Source organism: Rutilus rutilus (assembly GCF_951802725.1).
Source record: "Rutilus rutilus genome assembly, chromosome: 4".
Classification (NCBI taxonomy): domain Eukaryota; kingdom Metazoa; phylum Chordata; class Actinopteri; order Cypriniformes; family Leuciscidae; genus Rutilus; species Rutilus rutilus.
In genome coordinates this window covers 9258305-9278397 of record NC_140212.1, presented here as the reverse complement: position 1 = coordinate 9278397, position 20093 = coordinate 9258305, and the positions used below count along the sequence as shown (strand labels likewise).

At 37.0% G+C, this 20093-nt stretch overlaps 2 protein-coding genes across 3 annotated transcripts in view; one reads left to right on the top strand and one right to left on the bottom strand.

Moving 5' to 3' along the window:
• The window catches only part of LOC311288794 (EF-hand calcium-binding domain-containing protein 4B-like), a 91672-nt gene that overhangs the window by 36345 nt on the left and 35234 nt on the right, over positions 1 to 20093 (bottom strand). The gene's annotated exons all lie outside the window — the stretch shown is intronic.
• LOC311288790 (scavenger receptor cysteine-rich type 1 protein M130-like) lies at positions 12120 to 18689 on the top strand. Its single transcript, XM_084406386.1, has 17 exons — positions 12120 to 12428; positions 12695 to 13018; positions 13138 to 13452; positions 13551 to 13634; positions 13726 to 14043; positions 14445 to 14747; positions 14980 to 15057; positions 15256 to 15570; positions 15674 to 15883; positions 15982 to 16065; positions 16558 to 16617; positions 16786 to 16842; positions 16967 to 17041; positions 17172 to 17234; positions 17364 to 17420; positions 18078 to 18140; positions 18234 to 18689. Exons 1-17 carry the CDS (start codon positions 12218 to 12220, stop codon positions 18281 to 18283), a joined length of 2667 nt encoding a protein of 888 aa, XP_084262512.1. The 5' UTR covers positions 12120 to 12217; the 3' UTR covers positions 18284 to 18689.

The following is a 20093-nucleotide window of genomic DNA, read 5'->3' as shown; positions in this document are numbered from 1 at the left end:
TCAATGACAGAGTATAAATTCACAGCAGGCCTATCTCTGTTCATTGAAAGTTTGTCAGCATCCCTCCTCCACCCCATCTCCTCACTTCCAGTTCCATCTACTCTTACCAACTGGGGGGAGTACTCTGGGTTCGGGCCTAACTCCGAGCTCGGAGCCCTCCCCCCGGACAGCACGCCAAATACGCATAAACTTATTGTACTAATTATATGTAGATGTGAACTCGTGAATTGGCCACCGTACTAATGCATTTGCTTAAACAATGTGGCGCAGGATGTGAAAATGATAACTGCGTTGGGCTGAAACTAGCAAAAAACATTTGCGTCGCGCTTGGCGCTGCATTGCGTCAGGTGTATGATAGGGCCCGAGGCCTTTTAAATCAAATTTTGAAGGTGGATTAGTTGAGAGAAAAATAAAATAAAATATGTAATTTTTTCATGGTGTTACCACTAGATGTCTGTATTATAGCTCTCTAAGGAGAGGCTTGTGAATTCTCTACTTACTTACTTACTTTTAAGATGTGGATTTGAATGTATTTTTTAAAATTTCTCAAATATTACTTTTTGTCAAGGTTTTATACATTTTTTTTTATTTTTTATTTGAAGTGTACACATTTTTGCATTATTATTATTACAGTGAAACCTGAATACAGAGAAAGCATTTCGTTACAAATAACTTTAAAATTCAATAAAAATATAACAAAAATAAACAGGAAAGCCTACATGTTACTATTACGTGGAACAACATTATTGTTACAAGGAACAGCTGGTAGTGTTGGTCATAAATCAATGGCACCAGAATGTGTTGTTTATCCCACATCTTGGTTCACACAAAACATTCTCTGCCCTGCTTTCTTTATTGTTGCATGCTAGGCGATTACTACAGCAGATAAAGTGTACAATCAATGTGTGAAACTTGGCTTGCTGTCCTTGGAAGAGGCTTGAACCCGAGGCTCGGCTTGAGCTCTCTCGAATGAACAATGTTGAAAGATACAGTACAACTTAACGAAATGTATATTCCTCATACATTATATCGATCAATCAGTGTTTTTCAACTGCGGAAAGGGGTCAATAAAACAGCTGGAGAACAATTATGTCACAAAACATTTATCAGGAAAGCCATAATGACCATAATATAGGCTATATATAGCACGTTAATTGGCTAGAAAAAAAGAGCTATAGAGAGTATTTTGCTAAATATGTGTACTATATTTAACACAGTCTCACCCCAAAACGTCATATTTTTACTTATATCATTAAATAATCATTTTATAATAAAAAACGCATTGTATTTAATTTGAGTTGTTTTTAACCTTTAACCTTAAATAAACTACCAGCTGATAGGGCTCTCTGTATGTTTACAGCATTAGAGCATTATTAGCATGAGATTTTTTTTTCTTGAGAAAAATTAACGCATATCTTGTGTACCTAATATTTATCCAAATCACAAGAATTGAATTGAATTGAAATCGTGAAATTTGTGTCAAGCAATAATAAAAAAACGTAGCTTACCAGAAATTGCACTATGTAAACATTGTAACATGTTGTCACTAAACCTAATAAAATTCAGCTTAGTTACTAAAATGTTTTCACAATCACAATACACTTATTGTGATGCAAGATTTTCTTTTTCAATTGCTAAGAAGCGTTTGCCAATTCTTAAAATACTTTTTCTAAACTCTTTACACAGCAACACAGCTACATCACACAACTCTACATTTCAAAATGCAAAAAAAAAAAAAAAACTTTTTCAATATACACTAAATCTATCAAAACACTGCAAACCTGTTTCAAAATCGAATTATTCAGTCAAAATTCTAGCACTCGTTTTCTATCCAACATGAACACATAGTCAATCAGCAATGACTGTCAAAATACAAAAACTGTATTACTTGTTATGTTTCAGTTCTATCTGTATAGGACATACACTATAAAATCCATTTTTTTATTTTATTATTATTTATTCAGCTGTGTGTGTGAATTCATGGTGCATTGGATAGTATGTGTACAACATAATATCTAAATGTGAAGGAGTCATCAATACTTTATAGTAATGTACACCTAAAAAAAAAAAAAAAAAAGTAAGCGACAGAATTTCTGCAGTAAAGGCTTTATTAGCAATATAAAATTGCTGTCAGTGATCAACAAAATGAAACAAAAAAGACAAACATACATGGCGTTTGGTTTAAAGTGTGCAAAATGACAGAAAAAAGGGACAGAAAAAAAAGTCCTGTTCTTATCTATATGATCTTCAGCATTTGGCCACATGTTCTCGTCTACTGTACATCACATCATATGTTGTCTCTCGCTATACACTTTGGATAGAAATGCTTGGCATGCCTTATCCACCCCTGACAGTCTTCACCTGAGATGTCTCTGCAGCCAGCATCCATGGCATCCAGGAGGGACATTTGGTCATGTGACCGATGGTCATAAACTTTCCACCTCCAAGCAGAAAGAAATTCCTCAATGGGGTTGAGGAAAGGAAAGTACGGAGGAAGAAAAAGGGAAATAATTCTTGGATGTGCTGCAAACCAGTTTGTGATTTCATGTGAATGGTGGAATGCTACACTGCATGTAATCACAAATGTCCTCATGTTTCCTCCCACCTGTTCTGCTTCTGGCACCAGTTGTTGGTGGAGGTCATCTAAAAACAAAAGAAGGCACTCTGTGCTGTAGAGACCAATCTGGCTTTTCTGCAGGACCAAACCAGCACTTGAGATTGCAGCACACATTGTGATATTTGCTCCTCTCTGACCCGGCACATCAACGGTGGCCCTTTTCCCAATTACATTTTTTCCACGTCTACGTGTTTTTGCCAGGTTAAACCCTGCCTCGTCTACATAAATGAATTAATGCAGTGTCTGATCAGCCTCCAACTCCATAATTCTCTGAAAGAAAATTCACAATTTTTACATAAATGCTTTTCACTATGTGGGTATGTTTACTTAGAGTAGAGTAACAAGAGAATAGTGAAAAAAAGAAAAAAGATGTGTGGAATAGTTACTGTAGAATCAGACATGGTGTACAGACACTATACCTGGACGTATTGGTGCCGGAGTTCCTTGACCTGATGACTGTTTCTCTCAAAGGGAACCGTGTACAACTGTTTCATTCGAATTCTGTGTTTTGGGTTGAAGTCTGAGTCCGAGCAATGGTAGCCAGGCTGATGCTTTCCACGTTCTGGAATACCAGGTTGTCCTCTACAATTCTGGTCTGAATTTCTCTCAGTCATTGTCAGCAATGACCCATCCTACAATGGCATGTTCTTGCACTGAGAAGCTTTCTTCTTCCCCCAGAGAGAGGAAGTCATTGTGTCCTTTAGAGCAACAAAAACACAACATAGGTGGTCAGCAAATAGCAACTTGATAGCCCTCAACTTACCTGTTGGTTTGTTGAAAAATCCGGATAATGGAAGCAATGGTTGACCGTCTGAGATTAGGCTGGACTCTTTCACCAGCCTCTCTCTATGATAGACTATGGTTTATCACATGGTCTGTGATGGTGGCTCTTATTTCATCCGTGACAACAGCTCTTACTCTCCTTTGAACAGCAGCACACATTCTTCCTCCTCTCCCCCTACCTCTCCTTCTCCCTTGTCCTGGTCCAACTAGTCCTCTCCCTCGACCATCTAGTCCTCTCCCTTGTCTAACTAGTCCTCTTCCTCAGACTTTTTTTTTTTTTTTGCTCCTCTGTGTTGTTCTGTGTTGCTTTGAACAAAACTAATCCAAAGAGTGCCTTTTTATTGTGTATGTCCATGTAATGGAAAGTCTTCAACATCTGTCTATGTCTCTGATTGAGATTGGAATCAGCTTCTTACTGTAATGATCAGTAATTTAAAAATGCTTATCAGCTGTTTTTTCTGTGTGTTTTTTTTTATCTGTTTCAGTTCTTTTGAGCTGATGTTGTTGCAGAAGACGTTATACTGTATCTATGGTTTGGAACATTATGTCTTAATTTCTGGCATGCTGCGTTTAAGCATTTGTAAAAAAAAGACTATAAAGATCCATGATTTTGGCATTGGGTATGCTTATATGTAAAGAAAATGTAGCATTCTAGAAATGTGTTAATTGACTGCATTTTGTGTGAACATGAATTGTGCTAATGGTATGATCACAAGAGACAGATGTTGTGCTAATTGTGTTTAGAGTTTTGAAAATATGAACACAGATTGGACAAAAGGATGTCAGCAATTGAAAAAAACTGTAAACTCCAATATTTTTAATGCACATTCTTTTCCATCTAGAGTTTAAAGAGATCAGGTTAACTGAGGGCTGTGAAGGGAATGTGGAGGTTTTCTACAATGGATCCTGGGGTAATGTGTGCTGGAACCAGATGAACAGAGACACAGCGAGTCTGATCTGTCAAGAGCTGAACTGTGGAAGATCTGGTGTTGAACCCAGTTATTCAGAGGGACTGAAGTCTCATAATTATTGATTATTTAAAATGTCGACGTCATAATTCCACTCTATGGCAGTGTCCATCTTCACCCTGGGGACAGAATGACTGATAATAAAGTGGCCAAGATCACTTGTTCTGGTAAGATGATATTTAACTGATTTAAGATGGTTTGAAGTTGTCATGTTTGTTTAAATATGATTATTTTATGTATTATTTATGATGTCTATTTGTAATATTCTGTTCAGTGATCTGAACCTTTAACGTTTTATTCTCAGTGGAGGGAAATTGTGAGCCCCCTCAAAGTCGTCTTACATGTTCAAACTCACCCTCTTCTCAATCGCCTCTCTTTCCCTGTCTTCTCCACTATCTTTTAACCCTGATTTTCCCTTAACATTACAAAATATTGAGCTTTCAACGTGGCTGTCTATTCTTCTTGTCTATTTTCAGAGGATACTCTAAAGCCTTTCCAACAGATTGTGGAAGCAAGAGAATATTCCAAAAAAAAATTTTTTTATTTTTTTTACAAATATCTTCAGTTGCAAGATAGACAAATGAGAGTTAGGAATGGACATAACAGAGATTGAAGACCTTTTACTAAATCCAATCTGCTTTAAGGGATCAATATCAAGGACATATGACATCTTGTCTAGCAATTGCCTCTGCCTTGCCGGGACTGAAGGGTGTCTGGGAGAAGGACATTGGTCAAACCATTGACGAGAATGACTGGGATGTTGTAACGTGTAAACCTAAATGTACCTCCCTTGGGATCCATGAGCTCAATTTCAAATTCTTTAATAAGATATATCTTACAACAATGCATATTAAGAAGATGTTTATCAATGCTAGGCCTGTGCTTCAAGTGCAATAAAGGTACATTAATGTATTGTTTTTGGTACTGTGACAAAATGTTGTCATATACTGAAAGAAAGTACATAGTGTAATGGAAGATCTTCTTAGACTACGCTTCGATATGACCCCAATATTAATTGAATCTTAATGTGAACACTGTTTAAAAAAGATGCAATACAGCTATTTGTTGTCCTGGTATACTCAGCTAAAAAATGCATTTAGTTACTTTGGTCTGCATCACAGGCTCCATCCCTTATTGTGGATGTGGCGAACGAGCTCTTAGAACGAGAACACAAAATAAATAAACCAACTACGCCACCCTGGGGGCTTTTCTTTACCAGGGAATCGCCCTTAACATATTAGGAGCACACAAGGCTCACAGGCTCGTATCAGCTGGAGTCAGGCATGAGACAGGGGTGAAGTACAAACAGTAAAATCACTTTTATTGATTAAAATGATCCAACCGATCACAAAAAGAAAAAAAAATCAACAAAAAGGATATACAAAATTGGACGCTCCTGGCGACGGAAATAGGGGACGACAGCCAAGTCCCTCAACCCAAGGGGCCTCTCTATTCTCCTAAAAAGAAAAAAAAAACAAAGAAAACCACAAACACACGTGCACTCACACTGCACTCAGTCACACACCTCCGGGATGGCACAGCAATCACTCCCCAAATACCCCCACCAAGATGAGAAGGGCTGCCGCCCCTAATCTCCTTGCCGCCCAAGCCTACAATAAAGAACACACATCAGACTCATATACCACAAAATAAAATAAAAAAATAATAAAAAAAAAGGAAAACAATTGTTTGACCCAAATGCACAATGTTCGTCTCAAACAAGTATGATAACAAGCATTCTCATCTTAGACAGATACATTCCAGATGATTGTTACCTCACAACATCGTTGAATATTACACGTTCACCACTTAACTCAGGGTACTCTCATGAGAACAATTGGATGACCGGATATCCTAGACAGCCTCAGGAAGACACAGACCAGGTGTTGTTTAACTCTTACCGGGCCACAAAGACCACACTTGAGCCAAAAAGAATTAAACAAAACACACATTCACATAATAAATGGACAAAACAAATAAAGAGAAGAAAAAAAGAAAAAAAAAAGAAACTTAAATCAAAACAATAAACAGTGATGACTAAGAATAATGAGCATCAAAGGCCACTTTAAATGCAGCTCTTTACATTCTGAGCACCCAAAATCAAATCCCCGGTAATGAAAATGTTCACACCAATTCTCATAGAATAAAAGAGAAACGTTAACGTTACTGGTGCCGTCGAGGTCGGAGATGTCGCAATGACGCTAGTCAATAAAGCTGCACAGTCGAGCAGCACGTGGGCTAGTAAGTTTGTGGTGACTCAGCATTCGTATATCCGTGAAGTTAAACAAAACAGCAGTCTGCAGTAAGTTTGTGGTCACTCAGTGTTCGTATATCCGTGAAGTTAAACAAAACAGCAGTCTGCAGTAAGTTTGTGGTCACTCAGCAGTCGTCTGTTGAACCGGACTTCTGATTAAAGCGTCCAGCGAACGACAATGACGACGAACAACCCACCATAACCTTAAACAGGCATATGAAACACACCTGAATTAAAACAAAGAGGAAACTCACTAAGCGAACTTGAGTCAGACTGAGGCATTGAATGTAAAAAAGATTAAAAACATACCTGAACAGCACATCATTAAAGAACCACGAAACTCATCCGCTTCTCTAGAAGTTCGCACAACAACGCGCGCCGCCGAGTATATGCCGATTAGTTCCGCTGTCCACTACAACAAAGGAGTCCACATCAACCAGTGCCACAGGAATCATTTGCAACAGAGTCGCTAACCAGCAGATCTTACCTCTCCAGCTCTTGCACACCGCGCCGGAACAACAACAATGACATGACGTCACGTGTAATGCCCTCACAGGTGACATGCACAATCCGCATTTATAGTCCTCATAACTAGAGCTCAATCACCACCCAGCCGAGCGTTAATAGGCACAACCAATGCCTACTGCTACATGGACATCACAGATTGCTACATGAACATTAGCTACATGGTTACCACTTAAAAAGCTCACCTACAACAAACATCAAAAATCTAAAATTCTGGTTGATATGATCTCCCCTTTGGGAATATATAAAGGAACTCCCTCAACATATCAGACCGCTTGTAATCCGCTTGTAATTGTATTTAAATGATGCTCTAAATTAATGACATTGTTTATCTGTGGTTGTTGTTTTATTATTATTATTTTTAGGTTTTGTACACCCTGTAACATGAATAGAACTTTGTTATGAGACTGTTAATGTAAGTTTTCTACTGTGGGCAAACAATAAAAATAAAATAAAACACCACATAGACACATAAACAACAATAAAAGCTTGATTTTCACAGGGGGACTTTAAAGGTTAAACCTTAAAGGTTTTTCTTTGAGAAAAGAGCAAAGAACGGCACTTAAGTCATTCTTTAAAAAAGGAAGATGTGTTCGTCATTTTGCAGGCCACTGGCGGCCAGATATGGCAAAAGTTGAATCTATCGGGAAAACGCTCTGGTTTGTCAAATGGTGCTATATAGAACCATTTATGTTTATTTTTATTTATTTTACATTTGAGGTAGTAACGTCTTGATGTAGGCTAGCAGAAAACTGGTAAAAATCAAGAAGTTTAAAATGAGAGTGAGCCAATAAGTGGTCTTCTACTTCTCTCTGCTGGCCATTACCATTACTTTTATAACACAATCAGATTTTGTCAGTGTTTATCACTTCATTTGTACTGACACTTCACATAATTGCTAGTACTATGGTAAATCATAGACCCACTGTCCTCACATGAGGACATAATTTGAATAATGAAATATAATGTATGTATCTGCATTTTATTTTTGCATACATGATGTTGCATATATTATTTATTAATTTACTTATCAGAATCTGCGTAGGAATCACGCCTGATTAATTACTGATTAATTACTGATAATTACTAATAGTAATTACTGAGTAATTAATCTGATCTTGTTACTCGCTAAATTCCACATTCATAAATCTAAATTCTAAACCTCTCTTTCTTGTTTTTATGAAAGAACTTTAAAAAATACCTCTTTTCAATTATACATTGTCTGAGAACAAAAAAGTCTTAAAAACATTATCTGTTTGCAATTATTTTCCTTTTTCAGTGTCATGTAATCACCCCAACCACTCCCCCCCCCCCCCCCCCCCCCCAAAAAAATAATTTTTTGTATTCTGTTGTTATTTATTACTTTGTTCTGAGAATCAATACAAAAATGCTGTAAGTGTTTCTTTATTTGTGTAACGATAACCAGCTGGAGTGCCCTTGAGAGCCACCAGAGGGCACTCCACACCTGACTCATGTTCACTCACAGACTACATCTCCCATCATTCTCTGCCTGGACTCATCAGCACTCATTATCACATTCACCTGTATCTCATCTTCTTGTTTAGTTCACCCCATATAAGCCTGGTTCACCCCATCACTCACTGCGAAGTTTTGTATGTTGTTGCACTGCACTTCTGAGCGTTTTTCCCTGGTTTTGTGTCTCTTGGTTTTTGGATATCTTGCCCTGTTCCCTGGATTACTCTCTTGCCTCTGGTCCCTGCCTGTTTTGTTTGTTTGTTTTGTTTGTTTGTTTGGACTGCCTTCCAGTGTATGACCTATTGCTTGTTCTTTGGATTACCCCTAAATAAAGCCTTTACCTTCGAGTCTCGGAGCAGATCGTAACAATTTGCATGTGTGGTCTTGAAGTAATAGGTATAATAAATAATAATAAAAATTATAAATAAAATAATTCAGTATTATCATGTTACTTTCGTGTTGAGGTAACTGGATTAGTTTACTCTTTTTAATATGATTAGATAAGAAGAAAAGAAAAGATGGAATATATTTATACGTTTACCTTGTCTTCGTGAATGCACTGTATTTAATATAATGTAAACATATTCAGCACCCTGTCAATTCTTTGGCAAATGATTAATGCATGTCTTATTATGTCTGTCTGTATGAATTTTTGAAAGATGAAATTTTGAAATTATGAAATTAATTATGAAATTTTGAAATTATGAAATTTTAAAAAGTTGTTGAAAAGAAAAACCAAGAATGGACAGTCCAACATCAACCTGCAGATGAGCTAATGCAAAATATTCAGTATCAACCACAAAATAAAAATAAAATTATTTAACACATTTTAAATTTAAAATGGACCATCACACAATAAACTGCAGTTGAGATCGGTGTTTAAATGTGTGTTATTTATTTATTGATGACCAAAATTATACGTACAATTATCTTTGCATACCTTTTTTGTTGTTATCACTAAAATGTATTAAATAAAATTGCATTGGGAATTGTTATGATCTAAATTTATTTGAAATTTTGTCATTGGATAGTGCTGTCAACTGCCTAAAATACTGTAACTAAAAATTATTTCCCAACTTTTTCTTTTGTCCACTATCCTGCAAATGTTCTTAAAAAAAAAATAATTAATTAAGTTCATACAAATTAATTAATTGATTAAAAAACATATCTTTTGAGTATCCGTTGATATCAATAGAAAAATAACAGGCCAAATACTGAAGACTGAATTTTTTTGTTATCAAATTTTGCGGCGCATGTAGCATTTCATACAAAAATATTTGAAATAGCATAAAAACAGCCTGATAAAATATTTTTCTTTTCAAAGTAGTGTTATATAAAATCCTTCAATATTTAATGTTACACTTAGTTTTGAAATGTACCAGATCAATTACATTTAGCTAATTTTCTACATTTAAACTGAAATAGAATATAATTTGCTTTCATGTTGTTTCTTATTAACTTCATCTGTGTGCTTTTTCTTTCCATTTGCCATATTCTTTGTAATTCATTTGCTATATTATTTGAAATTCAAAGTGATATTATTGGACAATCTTTCAGAGGCTTGTGAGAAATGATGTACTTTGCTGGTAAAAAAAATGATGATTCAACAGGACTGTGACTGAACCTCTTACCAGTTCAGAACATCACTATTAAACAGAACAACCCAGTATTTAACAGTTCACTGCACCTTCAACTTATTTAAGATCATATATAGATGAACATGAGGAAAATGGATTATAATTCAGGCATGTGATCAGCTAAGGAAAAAAAGGAAACCTCCCATTTTCTCCCTCATTCAATATAACTGCAATAACAACAACAACAACAACAATAATAATGATTATTATTCACAATTTATTTTATTATTGTTTGAACTATAAATAAATATCACCATTGCAATAATACTTCTCTAATGTAAAATAAAAACAAGCATTTAATAAAAATGATTCACATTAATAATATTATTAATATCAATTATATTGTAAATAATAATAAAATGTTAATTGTAATATTTTAAGTCATCCTGCGGACCCCTATGGAAGTTTGCTGAGGCCCCCTATAGTGGGCCCTGACCCCCTGGTTAAGAAACACTGATCTTGGGAAAGGTAAAACACTTCAAAAGGAATATATATATAGGCCTAATTCGCTTTATATTATTATTATATGTTATATGTTAATGATTATTATAATAACCTAAAGAAAATACAAATATCACTCAAATACATGTGCAGTAAAATAAGCTCTATGTTTAATAATAAAAAAGATTAGTAGCTGTAAAAAGAGTAATGATCAATTTCTGTCCAAATGTCTGTCGATTTATCCACAAGGTCAAGACTCCTGTCTGCTCCTCTTCACAATAACAAGTTCTTTGTCTCCATCTGGTGGATGAATCAAGCATTACAGTATCAAACACACTAAACACACATAACAGCTACAAATGCATAATATGATGCCAAATGAATAACTTTGGAACAGAAACTAATGTTTATTTACAAATATTATCTGAATAGCCTCTGTTTGTTGTACACAACCCAGTCCAGTTCATTTTATATATTATTAACACTGTTTATTGTGCTCTTGGTTAGAACATAGTGAACTACACTTAATATTATGCACAAAAATAAACTTATTAAAACATATATTTACAGCAAAAATATTTTTGTGTGTGAAATGAAGCTTCAGTAAGTGAGCAGTCAATCATCAGTCAGTCTTGTATGTTGTGTGTGTAGAGACAGGCTTTGATGCTGAATATAACCTGCAGTGTTTCTCTATCAATCTCCTGTAAGTTTAGTGTGACTTTCTCTCCACGCTGACATATGACTGACACGAGTCTGTCCTCAGTGAAGTGTCTCTTCACACTGGAGGAGGAGTCCCGCTCATCAGCGCTCACACTTTATTGATATATATGGAGAAAATAAAAATGCTGCTGTGTGATTTGTCAGTGATTGTGTTTGATGATTTCCTCTGTTGTGTCTAATAAGGTAACAGTGAGTGTCATTGGCAGCTGTGAGAGTCTCTCTCTCTTTAGGGGACTGACAGGAGCCAGTTTCTTCAGTGTGTTTGAGGGAGCAGAGGAGAAACAGAGTCAAACAAACAGTGTGACGAGCAGAAGAAGATGGAGGGATTTCTGACACTCGTTTTACTCTCCTCTATAGTCACTATAACCACATCTGGTAAGTGCAAAATAGATTTTAAAGATGTAAAAATTAACATTTTTAAATAAGTAGTTTGTTTATGATGGCATTAGACCACTACAAACTGAAGACTTTGTAATATCTAGAAACTAAGATTTTGTCACACTAGATCATTAATTATCAATTACATTTTATAAATGATTTGAGCTTTTACAGGAATCCAATTTGTTATACACTCATGCCCAGCTTTAGCTGTCCAGTTCAAAATATTTATATATATTTCTATTTACCAACTTATTACATCTTATGTTTCTTGACTTTGCATGATTCGATCCCTTTCTCTCTTTCATGTACAGATTTTGAGACTGTGAGGTTAGTTGATGGTAACAGTCCCTGTGCTGGTAGAGTGGAGGTTCATCATGGAGGTCAGTGGGGAACAGTGTGTCGTGGTGGCTGGGATATGACTGATGCTGCAGTGGTGTGTAGAGAGATAGGATGTGGAGAGGCTCTAGAGGCTGTGCGTAATGCTCGCTTTGGACAAGGATCAGGACCAATCTGGATGGCTGTTGTGGCCTGTAACGGATCAGAGTCAACACTGAAGAACTGTGGGTCAAGAGGATGGGGTGTTCATGGCTGTCATCATCAACATGATGCTGGAGTCAGATGCTCAGGTGAGCGGCTCCATACATCACTCTGTTAATGCATCACTGATCAGACTTTCATTGATAAACATCTTATAAGCAATTTAATGTAATTTAATGTCATTGTTATCAGAGCAAATCATAAGCAGCTAGTTGATGAAAAGTATATATCTTATTGTCTTAACAACTAAATTTGATCTATTTATAAAATCTATTATTAATGAAGGAATATTGTTTTATGTCCATATCATAATCATTGTGACAGATGGTCTTTTTTTTTGTGTAAATATAATCAGAAACAATAAACTACGGAAGGTCAAGACTTGTGGACGGGTCTCACCTGTGTTCTGGGAGAGTGGAGATGCTTCTTGTAGGCGGCTGGGGTTCAGTGTGTGACGCTGCCTTTGACCAGCAGGATGCAGAGGTTGTGTGTAGAGAGCTGGACTGTGGGGCTCCTGTACAGGTGCTGGGAGAAGATGCTTTTGGAAAAGGAAAGGGTCAGATTGGATCAAAAGAGATTCAATGCAGAGGAGATGAAACACACATTCGACGCTGTCCATCATCAACCTCACATAATATAAACTGCACCCATGACAATGACGTGGGACTGATATGTTCTGGTAAAATGTCAATGTTCAGCCTTTCAATAGAGAAATCAAATTATTAACTAAAACTTAATTATTTGATTGGTTTCTTCTTGGTTTGATCAGTTTCAGTAAACTCTGTGTTCTTTGTCCAGGTTACACTGACCTCAGACTGGTCAATGGTTCTGACGTCTGTTCTGGTCGAGTTGAACGTCAGTACTTCAGTAAATGGGGCACAGTGTGTGATGCATGCTGGGATATGAGAGCTGCCAGTGTCCTCTGTAGACAGCTGAATTGTGGGATTGCTGTGTCTGTTGTGGGATCAGACTTGTTTGGAGAGGGAAGTGGTGAAATCTGGGCTGATGTGTTTGATTGTGACGGGAATGAAACAAAACTCTCAGAATGTTCCGTCTCTTCATGGAGTCGAGCTGAATGTTCTCATAGACGAGATGTTGGAGTCGTCTGCTCTGGTGAGCAAATTCACACCGTGATAAAGTCATTGGTTTCAGATTAAAATGTAGTATACATTTTAGATAAATACTGAATTACAAATAAATATTCTCTCCAGAGAGTGAAGCTCATCTGAGGAACTGCAGCTCTCCACAAACTCTCAACTGCAGCTCCACACAACAGCTGTCAATCAAACACTTTGGTGAGAAAATCAACATCTGGGCAGATTCTTTAGTTGTTAATGATAAATAATGTTCATGTACAAGCACTGTTTTTCTCTCTCTGAATATCAGGTCGCGGGTCCATCAGGCTGGTGGGTTCTGGGGGAGACTGTGCAGGGAGGCTGGAGGTTTTTCACAGCGGCTCATGGGGGACAGTGTGTGATGACTCCTGGGATATTAAAGATGCCCATGTGGTGTGCAGACAGCTGCAGTGTGGAGTGGCCCTCAGTAACCAGCAGGTACCAGCCTGGTTTGGTCCTGGTTCTGGACCCATATGGCTGGATGAGGTGGAGTGTGAGGGGAATGAGACGTCCCTGTGGAACTGCTCTTCTCCAGGCTGGGGGAAACATGACTGTCAACACAAGGAGGATGTAGGAGTCGTGTGCTCAGGTAAACAGTAAAATAATGTGATTCATTTTTAAATATATAATTTCAAATGTTTAAAGGAATAATGTACAGGTGGTAATTTTTGCAAAATAAACACCAGGATAAGGATAGGAGCGGATGGATCATATTTTGCAACAAAGACCATCTTACTGTATGATGGTCTGATAGACAGTGCTGCCATGGATGCCACTACTTTTTAAATATTTTTTTATTGACCAAGCAGAATCAAGTAATACATAAGATTCATAATATATTATAAAAATATAATTAAGTATCTTTTTCAGATGCTACCAGTGCTAGCAGTGTGCATTAGCCTTGTATTAACCAGTTATTTTGGTGATATTTTAGGTTTAGCACAACTTAAACTCTTACAATATTTTTAATGCACATCCTTTTCCATCTAGAGTTTAAAGAGATCAGGTTAACTGAGGGCTGTGAAGGGAATGTGGAGGTTTTCTACAATGGATCCTGGGGTAATGTGTGTTACAACCAGATGGAAGCAGACACAGTGAGTCTGATCTGTCAAGAGCTGAACTGTGGAAGATCTGGTGTTGTGTCTGATTCTACACCAAGACTGGAATCAGCTCGTAACTGGCTGGATAAAGTGAAATGTCGACCACATGATTCAAATCTGTGGCAGTGTCCATCTTCACCCTGGGGACAGAACGACTGTAATAGAGATGAAGTGGCCAAAATCAACTGCTCAAGTGAGATTATGTTTAAATAATGTAAGATGGTCTCACTAGTTATGTTTCTTCAAACACAGTGTTTGTATATAATTTGGTGAATAAACTGTTTCTGAAACACTAAACTAATTTGATGGACAGAGCCTAAAATTATTTATGAGGCTTAAATTATGTTTTCACATTGATATGTTTCACTGAGAGAAGTTATGATTTTTGTGTCCTAATGTTCAGTTTCTTTAATATTTAATCTCAGAGGAGGAGAATCCTGAGTCTCCTCTCAGTCGTCTGACATGTTCTACCTCTCCATCTCCTCACCAGAGACAGTGTTCAAGTAAGTTTTTTTATTTAAGACTGTTTTCCATTAAAATGTGCATTTAAACAAGAATTTATTTGCATTTAAAAACCATAATCAAATTCATAAATGTAATCCGCTAATCATACATTTAAAGCCGTCTTAGATGAGTTTCTGTGTGTTTTGTTGTAAATGGTGTCCTGAAGCTGGTCAGTGATGTTTCTGTGTGTGATTTAGATCATGTTCCTCTCAGACTGAGTGGAGGTTTGGGCCGGTGCTCTGGGAGGCTGGAGGTGTATCATAACGCTGTGTGGGGTTCAGTCTGTGCTGATCTGTGGGACATCAGCGATGCTCAGGTGGTCTGCAGGCAGCTGGGTTGTGGAGCAGCACTGAGGGCTGATGGGAATTCAGTCTTTGGTGCTGGTGAAGGTGTTGTGTGGATGAACAGAGTCGAGTGCAGAGGGAATGAGATTCACCTGTGGGACTGTCCTCTCTCCCTGAAGAACCACACTGACTGCTCCCACAAAGAGCACGCTGGACTCACCTGTGCAAGTCAGAGCAAAACACTGACCGATAATAGTGATTTTCACATCATTTTAGTGCTACTAACTGTGTATTTGCATGATTTTTAATCTGTCTGTGTCTGTTTTGACAGATTTGACAGATTTGTCAGTGTCCACTACTCCTGCCACAACAACATCAGCTTCTCCTCCAGTTTCTCAGACAGTGCGCTCAACATCAGTCACTCCTCCACAAACTCCTCCAGTGTCTCTCTCTGTGCTTGTGGTTGTACTGGGAGTTTTGCTCTTACTGCTCTTAGTGCCACTGCTTATACTGATTCAGCAGAACAGAGTGATGAGGAGAGGTAGGAGAGATCCAGAGACTGTCATATTGTGTGTTATTCAGTGTGTGATCAGTCATGTGTTGTGAACTGACAGCAGGTTTGTCTGTCTACACTCACAGCTCTCTCTAAGAGGAGACACAGGACGACGACTGAGGCCGTTTATGAGGAGATTCATCACAGACACAATTACTTCACTCAGAGAGGTGAGACATGAGCCTTGAATCTTATTTAATATTATTAATAAGAGAGTCTGTCAGACACTTGATGTTCATCTATTATTAGTCCTGTTAAACCTCCGGCTTTAAACAACATAATTCCCCACAGAAAACCACAGAGCTGCAGGTGTGTGTGTGTGTGTGTGTGTGTGTGTGTGTGTGTGTGTGTGTGTGTGTGTGAGAGAGTGAGTGAGTGAGTGTGTGTTTCTTCCTGTATGTATTTTTAGAGGGTAATAAGGAGCGGTTCATATGTTTGTACGTGTGTGTATTTGTCTCTTCCTGTGTGTATTTCTGGAAGGCAGTGAGGAATGGGTTCATGTGAGGATACATGCGTGTTTGCTAATAGGCCTAAAACTTAGGATTTTCTGCCTCTAATGTTTAAAAAAAATAAAGAAAGAATTGTATGATCCAATGGAAATGAGGATTCAGTCTGTTTGTGATGATGAACATGTTCCTGACTGTTTTTCTCTCCTTTAACAGGAAGTCTCGTCTCTGAAGAACTGCATTCTGGGTATGAAGATGCTGATGAGCTTCTCTCAGGTTAGACAGCAGAAGCGCATATTTATTCCACTCAAAATACTTTTTCATTGAATTCAACCTAAATAAATATATGTAATTAACAAATTCTATTAAATATTTGACTAATGACTCAATACCCTTTAAACACTGCTGTTTATTTATATATTAAAATTCTGTTCTCCTTTTTAGCAAAAGATTTCAAGACTGTATATTATGATGATGTCACCAACAACAGTGGCCTGAAAGGTCAGTGACCTTTTTAATTGTTCACATGATTTATTACCAGATTATTAATAACTTAATGGTCTCATGACCTGCAAAAAGGACATATTTTGGCTTTTGTATCCAAACATGTTCTGTGTTGATGCAGAAGAGATGAAGGAAATCACACCGGGATACTATGATGATGTCATCACTGATGGACTGAAACCAGATCGTGAGACAGGTGTCGTTCTGTTATTCTATAATAGCATATTGAAATACTTTAGTATATTAAAGTTATTTCTATATATTAATGGATAAAAAAAAAAGTTTTGAATGTCATTGATGTTTGTGATGAATGTGTGATTTTGTAGAAGACACTCCTGAGAGCTATGATGACGTCATCACCAGTGGACAGAACTCTTATATCAAAAAAGGTGTTTTTTAATTGATTTTTTATATATATTCCTTTAAAATAAACCTAATAACTGATGATATTTTAAAATGACTGTCTTAATGTTTTTTGGCTTATATTTAACTTTTTGGGCTTGTATTTGCATGTGTAGTTAACATGCTAGAGAATTATGATGATGTCACCATTAATGGACAGAGCTCGCAAATAGGTGGGTTGAACAGAACTACATTTTATTATCAGCCTTACATGTTTACATGAGTATTAGACATGAGCTTTGTGTAATCAAGTCACTTAAAGGGAAAAGGGAAAAGGGACTCAAATAAGATAAAGATGTGTCCCAATTCAGAGGCTGCATCCTTTGAAGGCCCGAAGGTCAAAACGAGTGTTGTTAAATGGGACGGTCTACGGGGGATTGTTCTTGTCGCCTAGCAACTGTGACAGCGATGATGAGCGGCAGTAACGCTTGTACTGGACTTTTTTGAAAGTTATATTAAACTGTCCAAAACCAAAACAGGGTTCACAAACTGTCTAAATATGTTCACCATGGTTCATTTCTATATATAATAAAGAGTATAAACTATATATAATCACATCTTAGTAAGATATGTCAACATTTGAACCACTTTAAAGTTTTTTATGTTTACATTTGTGTCGTTAGATATTTTTAGTAAGCTGAAACCCAATACTTGCATTTAAAACGGGAAACAAAGGCACATCTGGAGGCCGCATTTGAAGGAGCCTTTGAATTGGGACAGTCTTCATCGCGCTACGGTGACGCAGTCGGCCTTCATATGATGCAGCCTCTGAATTGGGACACAGTTTAAGTGTTTTATATTCTGATGTTTTTTATGTCATTCTTGATCAGAGGGAGTTCAGGAGGACTATGATGATGTGATGAGTGTGAGTGAAGATGTGAGAAACCTGTTAGGTAAGTTATTAAGTTATTGTTAGTATGTTTTCCAGATTCATAGACTCAATTTATCTGATTACAACATAAATTAAGATTTTGTTTTAATAACAGATTATGATGATGTGGAGGATGAGTCAGAAAAGGGCCATTCGGCTCAATGACCGCGCCGGTTCAAGAAATTTGAACACATAAAAGTTTGAGTGAAATTGCTATTGATATATCAAATCTCAGGTTTATATGTATTTTTGTTTGTTTTTTGCATTTAAATGTATATGCCTCTGTGAGATTTTTTTATTGTTTATTATGGCCTTGTTAATAGTAATAAAACAAACAACAGTGCCTTTTCTGCTAAATTACCAAATAAACAAAAATGTGATGTAACAGCCTCACCATGGTGGCAGCATGTACTGTACTTTTTATGAGTGGATAATGCTGACATTTTTACATTTATTTTGGATTAAGTAACTTTTACAATAACCCTGTTAAATAATTGATCTGTATCAAATATTATTATTTTATGTGGTCAGGTGTGTTTTAACCAAAAAATAAATATGAATATCGCTTGTCTGCTTGGCATTTTACTTTTAAATTCATTCTCAGACTGTAGATGAATGTGAAATGTGAAGGCCAAGTATGGTAACCCATATTCGGAATTTTTCCTCTCCAATTTAGTGCACACACATTAGCAGTAATGAACACACACACTGCAAACTGTTGACACACGCACTCGGAGCAGTGGGCAGCCATTTTTCTGTGGCTCCTGGGGAGTGATTGGTGTTTAGGTGTTTTGCTCAAGGACACATCACTCGTCAAATCTCGGTAGGCGATTGAGAATCAAACCCGCAACCTTTGGGTTACCAGTCTGACTCTCTAACCATTAGGCAACGACTGCCAAATACAGTGAAAGTGACATATGAAGGTCAGTATTCCATTCGCCACATACTACCTACCTTTTCCGTTTTGTCTGAATTGTCGTTGTCTTTTCTAATTTGTTATTTTGTTTTCGGAATTGTTATTGTGTTTTCTAACTTGTTAATTTGTTTTAGTCTTTCCATTGCATTTATAATTTTGTTGTTTTGTTTAGAATTGTGTTTTTTTGTGCACCATACTGCATTTTGCTATTTAAACAATGTGGCGCAGGACATGAAAATGATAACTGTGTTGGGCTGAAACTAGCAAAAAACATTTGCGTCGCGCTTGGCGCTGCATTGCGTCGGGTGTATGATGGGGCCCGAGGCCTTTTAAAGGCACAATATGTAACTTTTTTGCTTTAAAAATAGCAAAAATCACTATATCTATGTTATATATATTTTTTAGTTGTGTACTTACATTATCCCGACTGTCTCCAACAACTTTCAAACCAGGAGAAATTTGTAATTTAATTCGAGAAACGTCCCGTTTCTTTATTTCCGTTTTGTCGCCGCCAATGGCGTCATATCCGCGTTGTCCCTGGTTTCCCCTCGTGCTGCCATGGTAACCAGAGCTATGAACCAGAGCCCTCTGATAGTAACCAAAGCGAATGATGCGGACAACTTTGTAGTTCGCAATGTCTATCTGCACGCTGTTATGGCAAGCCCTTTCAACATTTAAAAGCTAATTTTGACTATCCGGAATTAACATTGTAGATATCAACAATGTCTTTCTGACTAGTCGTAATTACATTTTGGATAGCTGGAATTGTCATTCAAGATATCTGTAACGTAATTGTGACTAGTCGAAACGACAGATAGAGATATCTGTAATTCAGTTTTGAGTAGGCAAAACTGAATTACAGATATCTGCAATGACGTCATTGAAAACGACATTCAACTCGTCACACATCTTAAATGACAATTGCAGATATCTGTAATTCAGTTTTGACTAGGCAGAATGAAAGTTAAAGATATCTCAAACGTCATTATGACTAGTGCAAATTATTGTGCATGACGTTGCTCTAAATTAGATATCCATAAATAAGTTATTTTCCCTCCC

Coding starts and splice junctions, on each gene's coding strand:
- LOC311288790 (XM_084406386.1), top strand. CDS start 12,218: ATGACTGATGCTGCAGTGGTGTGTAGAGAGATAGGATGTGGAGAGGCT. Junction 16,066..16,557: donor CAATTACTTCACTCAGAGAG/GTGAGACATGAG, acceptor CTCCTTTAACAG/GAAGTCTCGTCTCTGAAGAA. Junction 17,235..17,363: donor GAACTCTTATATCAAAAAAG/GTGTTTTTTAAT, acceptor TTGCATGTGTAG/TTAACATGCTAGAGAATTAT.